Source organism: Neolamprologus multifasciatus, chromosome 2 (genome assembly GCF_963576455.1).
Source record: "Neolamprologus multifasciatus chromosome 2, fNeoMul1.2, whole genome shotgun sequence".
In the NCBI taxonomy this organism is placed as follows: domain Eukaryota; kingdom Metazoa; phylum Chordata; class Actinopteri; order Cichliformes; family Cichlidae; genus Neolamprologus; species Neolamprologus multifasciatus.
In genome coordinates, this window is record NC_140440.1 from 12,147,087 (window position 1) to 12,160,959 (window position 13,873).

Below are 13,873 nucleotides of genomic sequence, written 5' to 3' on the forward strand. Positions count from 1 at the left end.
GTGGTCAAGCCTGTGTGGTTAACAGCGACACCAAACTATGAGATTTCTCGAGGTGGATCAGTATTAAGATAGAATATAGACTATGAAGGAAGGGGAAATAAATTGGGACTGACAGAAAACAACCCAACTGATGATGGAACACACAAGGAGATGCATTACTCTCTCAGATTTCAACAAAATCTAATCAGTCTGGGGTATTAAATGTGAAAGCTGCATAACAAACAATTTAAAAGACTGAGACATAAACAGGAGAAAAATGTCGTGTAAGAGATGAAGATGACTTTAAGGGGGGAAACAAATCCAATAAAGCTGAATCAGAATGAAGCAGTGTTAAAAAAGAAAAACTTGAAATTGAAAGCACAGATTAGATAGGAGGGAGATTTATTTTGCATCATTCAGACAGGATTCCCCTTTATGGAGTGAAAGCGAGTGTCCTTCAGTAAAGGAAATATTTAACTGACTTTTATCTCCGGTCTCTCTGCCCTTGTTTGTACCTTTGTTCTCTCTTCTGGTGCTCTTCTTTCATTATTTAGTTTCACTTGGCATTCCTAGAATCCAGCAGATTGGACAGCTCTAAAACAAGCGTATTTATTTGTACAGAGAAGGATTACCCAAATATGGGTTAGCAGGCATAACTTAAAACTGCTATCAAAATGTCCCCATACTTCTGAGAAGTATACACAGCCAGCAGAGTCTAATAAGCCCCTTTTCCATTAGTGCCTACTCAGATCGACTCGTCACGGATGGCCACGACTCGACTTACATTTGTGATTGTCCTCATCACAACGCATCCGAGTGTCCCATGACGTAATTAATACCCAACAAGAAAGGTGGATGTGGAAGAAAGAATCTACCTGCTGCTCGGTCTCTGGCTTTTCATCAGACTCAGGGAACATGGCTTTGTTTTTGTAGCCATTTCCCTCGTTCCCTGGTTTTTAAAAATGGCGGTTTTAATTTTCGTGAATGAGACGCGCTCATGAATCATCGAGTGACGCCACTGACCAGCCAATCGGTGGCATGCAGTCAGATGACGTCACATTTTAGTACCTGCTCGGATCGTTTGGAACCCTAAGCGAGCAGGTACTAAAAAAGTACGAGGTACTATGACCTAATGGAAAACCCTGAAAACCTTGGCGAACCGTGTCGAGTCGATCCGAGTAGGTTCTAATGGAAAAGGGGCTATAGTGATGTCTTGCTCTAGCTGCAGGAAACCTATTGTAGCAGATTTGATTTCTTGGACAACCAAACAACAAACACTTGATGCAACGACTGTAGTTACAGATTTAACAAAGAGAGACATAGAAAAGATGTGAAATATATATAGAGATGAATGATTAAGGCAGATGGAATGCCTTAATCATTCATCATGAGCGAACTATTTGTACTTGTACCAAGTACAAATAGTTCGCTCCATTTGTACTTGGGACAAATGGAGCGAACCAATGAGATACACTTACAGATGTACAGTACAGGCACTTGATCATAAGTTTAAAAAAAAAGCTTTCAAAGCAGAGACAGAATTTTAGAAAGTAAAGGAATGAAATACGAATTAACCTGCTCTGTTATTTTTCTTTAATTTTTTTTTAATTTACAGCGTTTTTAAACAGATAAATTAGGCTTCAGCACTTTTGCTGACAGATATGAAACAACGCTCATGCTGACATATTGAATCTTTTTATTTCTGTTTTCCTGAAAGCACAGCCTTTAAATAACCTGCCTTGTGTAATTTACAAAGAACCTGATCTCAGCGCTCTCAAAGGTACTGTAGCTCGCGTTTGCACTCATTACTTACTTTTTCTTTTTAATTGTGTGTATATGAGAATGAAAAATATGTGACTGCCCAGAAAACTCTTGAGTGATGATTGTTGTACATCCCAAAGAGCAGCTTTGTAACAGGAGACAGTTTATTGCCTATTATCATCACTATGACAAAGATTAGAAACAGCAGTAAGTGGTTGCACAGGAGACCAAATGTTCCACAAACTCCCCAAGATTTCCAAAACTGTTGTATGTAATATACAGACTACAAGTGTAGGCTGGTGTTGATCAGCTTTTCCTTTTGAAAGCTTGCCATGGCTACATCTCTCTGTGTTACTGACTCTATGTTGTACATGTAACAACTTAAAGAGGAATTCCTCATAGTGAGCACACTGCATAAATGAAACAGTTAAACAGCACATAAGCATCTATCATTTAGCATATTGAAGATCTGGACCATTATTTGTAGGTGCTCCAATTAGCTGATGCATGATAGTTGATTTTTTTCTTTATTATCTAAGATATGATGATAAGATATCATGATATGACATGATATGGGGCGATCGTGGCTCAAGAGTTGGGCGTTCGTCTTGTAATCGGAAGGTTGCACGGTTTGAGCCCCGGCTCCGACAGTCTCGGTCGTTGTGTCCTTGGGCAAGACACTTCACCCGTTGCCTACTGGTGGTGGTCAGAGGGCCCGGTGGCGCCAGTGTCCGTGGCTGTCGCTACAATGTAGCTTGCCATCACCAGTGTGTGAGTGTGTGTGTGAATGTGTGGATGACTGGATGTGTAAAGCGCTTTGGGGTCCTTGGGGACTAGTAAAGCGCTATACAAAGACATTTACCTTGATCCCTGTTACTCTCTTGATTACTGTTGGGCTAAGTCTCCTTCTCATTCTTGTTAATGATATACTCTTGACTGTATTTGATGTGTTTAATTTGCCCATACTTCTCCCTACTGGCACATGCACCAGTCTACGTGTGTTGATCCAGTTTCCTATTATACACAAAGATTATACCTTATTTTTGGTCTAAATGTATTTATGAGATCTAAAGTTTTTCCTTATACGCTACCACTGAATTTATTTTTCACTACTGTTTTCACAATTCCACAAAGGCTTCTAGTAAAGTCTGCACAGGCCAATTAATCTTCCCCCTTTATTTGGTGTACGTTTCACTTGCTACGTAGATGTGCTCCTTAAAAGTGAGAGCAGAAGAGAGCACTTAAAGCTGCCTTAGTTTGCATTGGCCAAATGTAATATCTAAACATTTGAAGTGGATGGATTTCAGCTATAGCAGAGCCAATTTCAAAGCAGCATGACACCTGGCGAGCACAGAGCTTAGAGGAAAAGGAAGACGGCAATTAGGATTCCTTGTGTAAGTGGTAGATTTAGAGAATGAAATTGAGCACATCTATCTATGAGCGAGAAGGACGGAGAGTAAAAATGGAGGAATGAGAAAGTGAAGCGGCACAAGAGCTTTTGGAAAATAACATGAGATTAGCACAGGAAGTGAATGCATTTGGAAATGAGGTGTGGGACAGAGGTCGACAAAGGATGAAAGTGAGCGAAAGAATGAAGGGAGAGGAAAAAAGGGGAAAGAGGAAATGTCACAGTGTCGGAGACTGATAAAACAGAGAGAGGAAACTTCAGTGCTTTATCTTTGTTCCCTATTGTCCCAGATCAAGGGGAAAAAGAGGACAGAGTTCAAGAAAACAAAAACAAGACACAGAGATACAGGGTCAAGGTGAGAAAAAGAGGCACAGCTAATTAGCCAACAACCAGACATGTCAAAACATTTAAGCTCAACACTGAACTCTGATCATCTTTTACCACAGTGGCATGTTTTTCATTTATTAGTATTTTTGAAGTCGCCTGATATTTATCGTTTAACATTCCTTTCAATAAGTTATCTCTCTGATGTTTCTCACTGCTAATGGTGTAGCCAACCAATAATATTGTCCTGAAGGCAAATCAGTCCTGCCGCCTCCACCTCACACACACTACGCATTTGTCACCGTAAAGTCAACCCGTGTGTCGCTCTAAGGCAGCCAGACTGCAAAGTTCACTTCTCAGTGGTCTAGAGTGAGATGTGGTGGGGGGCTGTCTCTGCCTGTGTGTGCACGTCTTTGTTGAATGGGATATTAATTCCCGGGACACCTGCTGTTTGCATTCTTGTCTTATCCCCTAGTCGCAAACACACACATGCTTGCACGGCTTACTTCTGCCTGTAATGGAAACAACGGTTAGAGCTTTTGTGCTAACGTATTTCATTAGTCGTCTGAATGCTGGTCAGGAAACTTTTGATGCTAAGTTAAGCTTTACTGCCAGGTGGGCTGTACACCTAAGCTTTAACAGACCAGGTGCATGAGGACGGCAGCCTCATCAGCTGTCTTTGCTTTGTTCGTAATGAGTTCTCTGTGCACACATTTACTTATTCCAAGGAGTTAAGTGAATAGATTTACTAACTCATGTAAAACTACTGTGGGTCGTGCATTTTATTGATTATTTCTTTAAATTTTTGAAGTGTACCAGTAGCACCATTTAGTTATAATGAACAGAATTCTTTTATAAAAGAGGGAATTATTGTTTATTTAATATTATGCTAGGTATGACTGTTTTTCTTACCTCCTAACAATGCTGTGCTTTTTTTTGACAGCTTTTTCCGATGACATCACTGCCAAGCAGTGTGCTGTGCATCCAAGATTTTCATTTAATTTCATGCCACTTGTGTGTGTTTTTATGGCAGCGGTGTAGACTCCAGTTTTTAGGCAGTGAGGTTTGATGGGATTCTGCCATTGTGCTGTACCTGGAACTGTATACTCAATAATTGCTTAACTGCAAAGCAATCTCCTTAGTAAGAGCAGAAGTTTCCACTGTGAACATAAGAAAGATGAAGATAAGGTTTGAGAGATTGGAGAGAGAGAAAAAAGAAAATAAGGGTAGGAAAATTGTAGCCGAGTGTAAAACAGTGAGAGATTGAGATAAAAGAGGAGAGATTAGGGATGGAGAGGAAAAACAGATGAAGGTGAAGAAAAAGTGTTTAGTCAACTGTGAAACAGTGAAAGATAAGACGTGAAAGATTGAGACGAGAGGGAGATTACTGAGGAGAAGAAAAGTGGAGAGTTAGGCTGGGAACGCTGGGTAAAGCTGGCTGTGAGGGACTGACAGACGGACATTAGAGAGCAACGATCAAAGAGAGATTTGAGATAGATGAGGAGGAGGATGGAGCGTAAATAGAAAACTGAAAGATTGTAACCAAGGGTAAGCTACACATCCACTAAACACTTCATTAGGTACGCTTTTTCATTGTGGTGGTGGATCTCTTTTTGCCTTTGCTCTTCATGCCATACATTCAACAAGGTGCGGATGAGTGTGGAGTCCATTTATATACGGTCAACTTAATGTCATGTTCAAGAAATTAGTTTGAGATGATTCAAGAGAAACCGTTTTACTGACAAGAACATGTTTGGTGCACCTGTTTGACTGGAATCAGCCATCAGAGATGGATCATAGAGAGAGGGACAGGAATGGTCAACCACATTACTCCCGTGTCATTACACAACCATCAGCAGTCCGAACCATTAGTAGAATAAGATTAACCCGTGTGAGAATTTTAGTCACGGTTTCCTGTTCTCAGGTGACAGGAAAGTGGCAGCTAGTGTGGTCCATCAACCCATGCCGCCTGTCACTTAGGCTGGTCTTATCATACTGTAGAAGATAAGGGGAGATAGCAGAGGGTACAGCCAGATTTATGGTCAAGCAGTGGTGGTGCATTCGCTGTCCTTTCCACTCAGGGGATGCCTACAGTTAGCTCTTGTCAGATGGAGGCAGTGTAAAAAGCATGTGGTACACCCAGTCTGTAGGCTACTCTTACTTGTGCTGTTGTTGGTCCATCAGCCAGTGAGCCTCACTCTTACCCTCTTCTCTATTCCAGCCCACTTGTCAACCAGTAAACATTTGTCAGATACTTATGTCATCCGCTTCCAATGATGCGCAGTCAATATCTTCACAGGGGTAGGGTGAAAACCTCTCACCTTCTGTACAGCCAGACTATAAGTGTGGTGGAGTAACAAACATGAACAAGAAAAACAGTTTATTTCTGAAGCAAATCAACTCTTTCCTCATGTTTCTCCACTTCCAAGAAGGCTTATCAAGTAATTGTCAGTGCCTTGCATTTCAAGGAACTGGCAAAGCCAAACACTTGGAAAGCTTGTGACAAGAACCAGCAGCTTATAGTCTGGATAGTGAAACAGCTCACTGTCAAAATGTTATCTGGTGTCTCGAATGTCTCACATGAAACATTAAGACGGATGAGACTCGGCATCAACGTGAAACTTCATTCTGCTTTCTTTGTCTTTCTCAGTTCATTGCTTTAGTGAGCTGTGCATTAATGCACAAGTATTACACCTAAGCAGAGGATGTTTATGTCAAGCTCGTTTCTCAATATGTCAGTTTATTGTCGGAAAGCAAAAGTTAACTTCAGCTAGAAATGTGGGCTGCACTCAAACCAGAGACGTTGTGAATAAAATAGCGGTTGCTTCCAAACCCCTGGGCATCTGACAGACGATGATAGATTTAAAATCTATTTTAAACATGCAGTTAGAGCAGGGCGATATGACCAAAAATATTTATCATGATATACATTTGAAAATTTGCGATAACGATATAACTGACGATATAATTGACACGAGACAAAATACTTTACAACTCCTCAACTTTACTAGTGCAAAAAACCCCATCAATGTATTTTCACTTAAACAAGCAGCTGTTTTTTATGTGCATTAAAGTTATATAAAAATGTAACAGTGCAAATTCTTTGCTGACAGTTTAACCAAAAGGCATTTCCAGTGGAAATTGGCCGACATATCCTCAGCATAACCATGTATAATATCCACAAAACTTAAAAAGAGGTTATACACACACAATACGGTAATATTATGTTGAAGCGCAGTACGTATCACTCCGCGAGGCTCCGCCTACGATAGCCGTAATGCTCCGACAATCCATCAAGCGGTGCGGCTTCGTAGCTTAGGAAAGTCGTACTAAAACATCTGAGAGATTTTCAAGCGCCGTGTACATAAAATCGTTTCGAGGTCAGTAAACACAACCAGAGTTCATACATAAGGCACACGGGATTATAAGGGGCTCTGTCGACTTTCAGAAAAATCCAAGGATTGATTTTAAGTGTGCCGTATTTTCCAAAAAACACGGTAATAACGATGGCCCGCTAGCATGCGCTACCAAAAATAGTGCTTTGTTGTGCATCTGACGGACGAAAGCTAAACCAGTTCCACACCACTGAAGCTGCAGCATTTTTACAAACAGTTCTGGTTCATCTGTTTCATTCAACGATCCACTTTCGCTCTTCTCATTCTGCGTCGCAGCCATGTGCGACGCAGAATGAGGTACTGCGCATGCGTGTTTTACACATTTCATTTTCCTGTCGTTGCCCAAAATTACACCGGTATTACCGTGAACGGTATGATATAGTTCAGCCCTACATGCAGTGTTATATCGTCCCACAAAACTATTATTTATTATTTGTTTTCCTGATCATGTGGTGGCCGTTTTGTTCCAGTAGTCATGAACAACAATGCCACAGTAACATTTTGGTCTTCACCAACACCTGAGTAAAACAATTTGGTTGTTTCTGTGCTAAATGTTCTTAAGCATTCATCACCGAAACATCTACTTTTCATTTGATGCCATTAAGTGTTGACGTGTTTTATAAACACATTATTGTGAGGAAAAGAGGCGGAGGGCAGGGGTGAGAATGAACTGAAACATTTGCGGTTGTAAATCAAACCCACTGGGTTGAGAGTTTCTACTATTCTCTGCAGAGTTTTTAACTTTTCATTAAAAACGCTCGCCTGTCTAAACCACACAAACCCCTTCTCTAGTAGTATGAATGGACATTTTCCTGCTGTGTGCCATTTATGAGAAAGAATATCTGTGGAAAATATTTGAAGTTCTTGTGTGAAAACATTGTGTGATCATGTGCGATATTGATCTATTGTTTGGATAAAATATTCCCATTCAAACCCTTTTTAGGGTTTCATATTTTTGAATGTAAACACAAGGACGTGACAGGGATCTCATTTCTTGTTGCTTATGATTTAAGCCAGCTTTCCTACACTTCATCTGACGTGCCGTCATTTTTGTGACATCCCACTGCTGCATATGACATATTGTAGTTATTCATTACTCTGGAGCCCTTTCAAGAACACCCTGTTGGGCCAAGGACCCCATTTTGCGCTTTGGAGGACTGGTCTGGCCTATAGCAGCCCTCCCTGTCACAAGCTGGGGAATGGCTCTTATTAGTGGCCCTTGCTATGTCAGCTCGAGGAAGCCTTTTGAAACCTAATATCGTCTTAAATCAGATTTATAAATGTTTAGGTGTATTATGAAAAACACACACGCTGCCTGCGTTGGCAAAACCTAGTTCTGTTTGTGTGTGCGTGTGTGTCTGTGGTTCTGAGAGCGAGTGAAAGCTTTGGAGGAGCTGTGTGTGTGAAATAAGAGAGAAAATTGTGTGTGTGTTGTTTGTCTGTGCCCTTTCTTTCTGTGTGTGCGTATGTTTTTTTTTTCCTTGCCCTAATTCCTGCAGTGCGACAGCGTTTCAATAAACATCAAACTCATATAAAGGGAACCAGTCTACACACACACACACACACACACACACAGTCAGGCAGTCAGTTCATATTGCAGTATGTATACATTTTGCGCCCGTAGTTAAAACTAATTGAATGACAGTCAGGAAACACGATAAGCTTTTAAACTGTGACAATGGAAAGAGAAAAAATTTTTTTAATTGAAAAATTTGTTTTCCAGTAAATAATTGTGCATCAGAACAGAAGTTTCTCTGTTTGGTTTGCTTGTGTTTGTACTCGTATGCATGTGTGTGGGCCTGTATGCTGTGGAGCATTCTCATGCCCCGTCCTTCTGCCACTTGGTGGGCGCTTGTTTGCTTTCACAGTTGTGTTAAAGTTACATTATACTCACAACTGAATGTATGTTTGACTGAATAAGTCATTCTTATCCTGTTTTTCTCTTTCTAGGGATTTGAATAAAAACAACATCACCAGAATCACTAAAGTGGACTTTTCTGGCCTCAAGAACCTCAGGATTCTGTAAGTTTCTTTCCTTTTTTCAATTACATTTTTAGTCAGTAAAACATTAGGCTTTGCTCACATTCCCTCCAGTTTATTTGAGGACTTTAACTTATTTTAAATCAGTCAGGATGTATGAAAATGTATAATTCAGATTGCAGTTACCTGAAGTATTTTGTTATCTGCTGAAATCTTCTTGATGTTGCTTCTTTGAGCTGTATGTGAGAATACTAATGTCTGATTACACATTAAACAGTGCTTTTGTACCGGCTAGCTGTGCCACTAGTTCCCTAGCACACAGTCTGTATAATGTCTGATTGCACCCATGCGAGAACAGAGCAGGTAATTGTCTAGTGAACTTAGAGCGGGCCATTGGGAATTATGCATCCTGACTTCTGTATACTCTACCCAGGCAGCTGCTTGCTTAAACTAAAACTAGCAGAACCCTGTGAAGCTGACTATCTCCTCGTATGTGCTGCATGCGAGGAACCAGCACTTCCAGATAGTTGCCATCATTAAGTCTTGACTTTTTCCTTCTTAGGTACTAAGTTGGCTAATATTAAGTTAAATCTACCAGACACAGTACCATCAGGTCTTTTAATCTGTCCTCTCTTTAATACCTAATTGCGACTTGTATTTGTTTCTTTACAAGGAATCCCATTAACAAAAAAGTTCCATGCTGTAGCAATTAAGCAAATGGTATATTTACCTAATGGGCCCGTATATGGCTATAGGGGGAAACAAGTCTCTATAAAATAAAGTTTCCCATCCTAATGAGGGCATTTAGAACAAGAGAGCATGCAAGTGTACTATCCAAGGAGTTGGATTTTGCAATTACTGGATATTTACAAGGTTAAATAATAGAGTAATGGTGAGCTGACATGCCAGCAACAAGCAGCACGACTTCCATTTACTATACAAGCAGCACAACAGCGAGATGTTGACCTGATACGGATACGATGATGGGAAACGAAGTAAAGCAGCTCATACTGAAAGAGTTAGTCACTGTTCCTATGAAAAAAAGAGATTTCAAACTAGACTCTCAAGTCTTTCCGAATATTGCTGGGGAATGCTGACTTTTGCAATTCTGGGAAAGCTGAAATTTCAAAGCAGTAGCATTAGCTTAGAGATAGGCAAACAGGCGAATTTGAATCATCTATTAAACTGAAGCACAAAAAATGCTTCAGAAATACTGCTGGTCTTAAAACAATACTCTTTCATATGTAACAGAAGTTTTTTGTTATGTACACACTGACTAAAAACAAGATTGCCTGTAGAGCATTAGGGGTGTGCAGCCTGAACCAATTTCATGTGCATCACTGGAGATTTCAACCCTTCTGATATTTTATCTGTTCAGAAATGATCTTGTTTCTGAGCCATGAAAAAGGGAGCTAAATCACTCTGGCCACCATTACAATTACAAACACTGAGCAGGTCCTTGTTGGGAAACGTATGAAAATCTTTAAAGTATAAAGTGTATATATTGTATTTTTTACCTTTCTGGCTCATCATATCTAAATAACGACACTTAGTTGAGATTGACTGCTCACGTTCTCTCAGCTGTCCTAATTAAGTTCAAGGGCTCCCTCACTCCTTTTCCATAAGCGGCCAAAATCAGTGTGTATGTGAGAACTTTAATAACTATAATCACCGCTGGCTGCATGCAGCTTCCCTCCACACTCTGTTTTAACCAAACCAGCAGATAAAAATACACTCCCAGTACAAATCCGCTAAGGAATGGAAACGAGTTTCTACATGTGAGTGTTTGCGCTTGTATTGGCATCTGTTTATTCCTGTTCCTAAATATAGGACCAAAGTGGAGTTTGGAACGTATGTCAGTCACTGGGTCAGGATGCATCTGTGCTCGAGTTTTTTAAGTAAAACACAGAAAAATTAAAAATGTAAGTGTTTGCATTCTGCATGCATGAAACACTGTGAGAAGGACCCACAGAAAAAGGCAGTGTATACGTGTGTGAGCTGAGTGTGGCAAGCCAGCAAGTCGTTTCATGTGGTTTGTGATAAACTGCTGTGACATTTCTCTTCTCTAAATCTCTGAAGCTTGGGAAAGAGGAGATTGTCGGGAGAAAGCACACTTTCAGAGACGTATTCATACATATTCTAGTGTTTTGGATCCTACAGCACACATGGTCACCAAAAATGGTCTTATCTTTGCTTTAATAGGTATCGCTGTTATATACCAGAACTCTATCTTTATTCTCTGTCATAGACAAACATAAGTGCCTACTTCTGAGATTCCAGTCATTTCAGCCATATGTGCCTCCGATGGGAGAACTTGTTTAAAGCCGCTAACAGTTTTCCCAGGGTAGGTTACAGAAAAAAACAGTATAACTCCTAAATACCCCTGCTTACATCTGAGCTGTAATTACCGATAATTTGTCCTGCAGAAGGACTTGTCTGCCCTCATGTAATCTCACTTCTGTTTAAAAACATCCAAACAGCCAAGCGATCTGTTTTTGCATTTGCATCACCAAAGACCACGGGGTGCGTGATTTGTGACGCTTCAAACCTTCCAAATCAATCGATCGCACGGCGAGCTGTTTTCTGATTAAACATGTAATATTGTTTTCTGTTCATGCAAAATCATCGAATTTGATTCAAGGGTTTGGATATTCTTTAAATTTGCACGACACAGCTTGCCTCTGCATGCACGCTACATGAACAACACTTAGCCTAATATCTTTGGCAACCTCACTTTGCAAGATTTCTTCCAGATTGTGGCGAAATTGAGTAATTCCAAACAAATTTAGATGTAGGTGAAAACTTGTACTTGATATTGAACGCTTGGCCGGGGAAATTCAGTGCGGTTTCACCCATTGTGTGTGTAAATAATAAGTGAAGTTAATATCCCCTGAAGTATTTCCTTATTTCCTTCAGAGGCCGAGTTCTCGCAGTTTGCTGTAAGGTAGCGTGACATCATTGTTCTTTTTATAACCGTTGACTGAAGTTGGAGTTATTAGACACTCCAGTCCCCACACACATGAATTCAATTCTTGTTTGCTCTCTTTCCCCCCCATCTTTCTCCAATGTCTCTGTGGATGACTAATGCTTGATACAGACCAATATAAAAACAATACCTCATCTGAGCGATATGCCAGCATCGACTCCCCGCACCATGTGTTTGGCTTAACATCCACAGCCTTTCTAAACTTCATTCAATAAATCAGCGTGCGGTTGATCTCTCATTTGGACAAATAAACTTTGATAGTTATTCAGAGTTATGCCTTGATTTAGCTTTCCCTGGAGTACACAGGAAATGCTTTTCTATAAGGACAGGAACAAAAAAAAAGCGCTGCTATGCTGGAATGAACATGCTGGATTAATCTTGGCTTGATTGTAAATTATGATTGATGCTGGAGTCAGAAATGTGCACATGCTTATGTGTGTGTTTGGGAATTCTTGCTACCCGTGCATAACTCCCTACCTGCGTTAAACGATCCCACACATACCTTATCGTATGTGTTTGGGGTGTTTCTGTTTAGAAACTGATCCAGAATGCTCAAAAGCTGGAGCTGTTTTTTTTTATTTATTTCAGTTAACAGCAAATATTACTGATGATTTTTTTGGAAAACATTTTTATAAAGCAAAAAATGCTCCCTGTAATCAAGAGATATTTTTCCTGGAAAATGTTTCGTTATACAAAATGAACAATATTGTGAGAATAAGCCAATTACCATCGCTTGGTGCGCCGGTGCTTCGAAAGTGTTTCAAGATGCTCTGACTTTTTTATTTATATGTTTACATACTTTATATATATGAATGTGCGAGCACGTTTGTCTGAGCCTGTTATCTTTCATCCAAGTCCAACATATCTGTGTGTCTCTGCGTAGAGTCAGTATGACAGGCCATGGATTAATGCCTGGATATGTAAACGTTTTGTTTGAAAGAATATTTAAAGAAGAGGCGTGCCAAAACAACTCAAAGTCCACATGTTAGGCGAGACAGGACTCTTTTTGAGATGACTTCTTTTGTCTTTGGTTGTCTCTCACTTGATCCAGCTTGTCATTCTACATCTTGCGGTTTATATCTGGCTTGTATCTTCCTTTCACTTTTCTCCACCTTTGCTTTTCGATGTTTTCTTTTCTTCCTCACATCATTCACTTCTTCCTCCCTGTCTTCCTCTCAGGACATGTCACTCCTAACATCCTCAGACAGAAAATATAAACACACATATCAGTTGAGATGTTTTCTCTCCATTTCTCTACCCCATCTGGAAAACCTTAGTTTGCCCCCAAAACATGACAACACTGAGAAAGCAATGAAGGGGAGATATGGGTTACACTGAGAGCACCGCAGAAATGACTGAAGCGAAATGGAGAAGATATCAACGGAAGAATGGGAAAGAGATGGTTTGTTAATAGTTTCTTTTGGAGTGGTAGGCTGTAACATTTGTGAAATACTTCGTGTCACAAAATGTTTGTTTCATGCCAGATTCATGTGTTCAGTGCACTGATTGCTTGTTTATGTAACCGCTTTTTTAAAAGTGCAAGTGTCTCTCGAGTTGTTTGCACTGGCCAGAAAAATACATTTATCTGCTGTTTCTGGCTGGAGATGGAATTCCCAATTCCACGAGTGCCTCACAATTTGATATTTAAATTGAATCATTTTAAAGACAGGCCTAATGAAACTGTGGGATTTTTTTCCTGCCTTGTCATGATCACAAAGAGTCAGAGTATATTTGCGTGTCTTGCTTTTTCATTTTTAAAGTTACAAAAATAACTACAACATATTTTCTTTCTGTTTCCTTGCCTGTCGCCACAGTCATCTTGAGGACAACCAAATCACTGTTATCGAGAGAGGAGCCTTTCAAGACCTAAGACTGCTTGAGAGACTGTAAGTATGCCATTATACTCTGTGGAGCAGGGTGATATGGCCAAAAAAATACATCACGATATATATTTGAAAACTATAATTTCTGCGAGACAAAATACAACTCCACAACTTTACTAGCACAAAAAAACCCATCCATTTATTTTCACTTAAACAA

General features: G+C 40.0%; 1 protein-coding gene across 2 annotated transcripts in view; it reads left to right on the plus strand.

Annotated features, from left to right (window-relative positions):
• The window catches only part of slit3 (slit homolog 3 (Drosophila)), a 278,935-nt gene that overhangs the window by 14,172 nt on the left and 250,890 nt on the right, over positions 1-13,873 (plus strand). The window contains exons 3-5 of one of the 2 annotated variants that reach the window (XM_085176419.1): positions 8,818-8,889; positions 13,111-13,235; positions 13,648-13,719. In XM_085176419.1, coding sequence (XP_085032545.1) covers positions 13,222-13,235; positions 13,648-13,719 — 86 coding nt within the window. In that variant the 5' untranslated portion in view covers positions 8,818-8,889; positions 13,111-13,221. The remainder of the gene's footprint in view (positions 1-8,817; positions 8,890-13,110; positions 13,236-13,647; positions 13,720-13,873) is intronic. The other variant, XM_085176409.1, reaches the window with a different exon arrangement.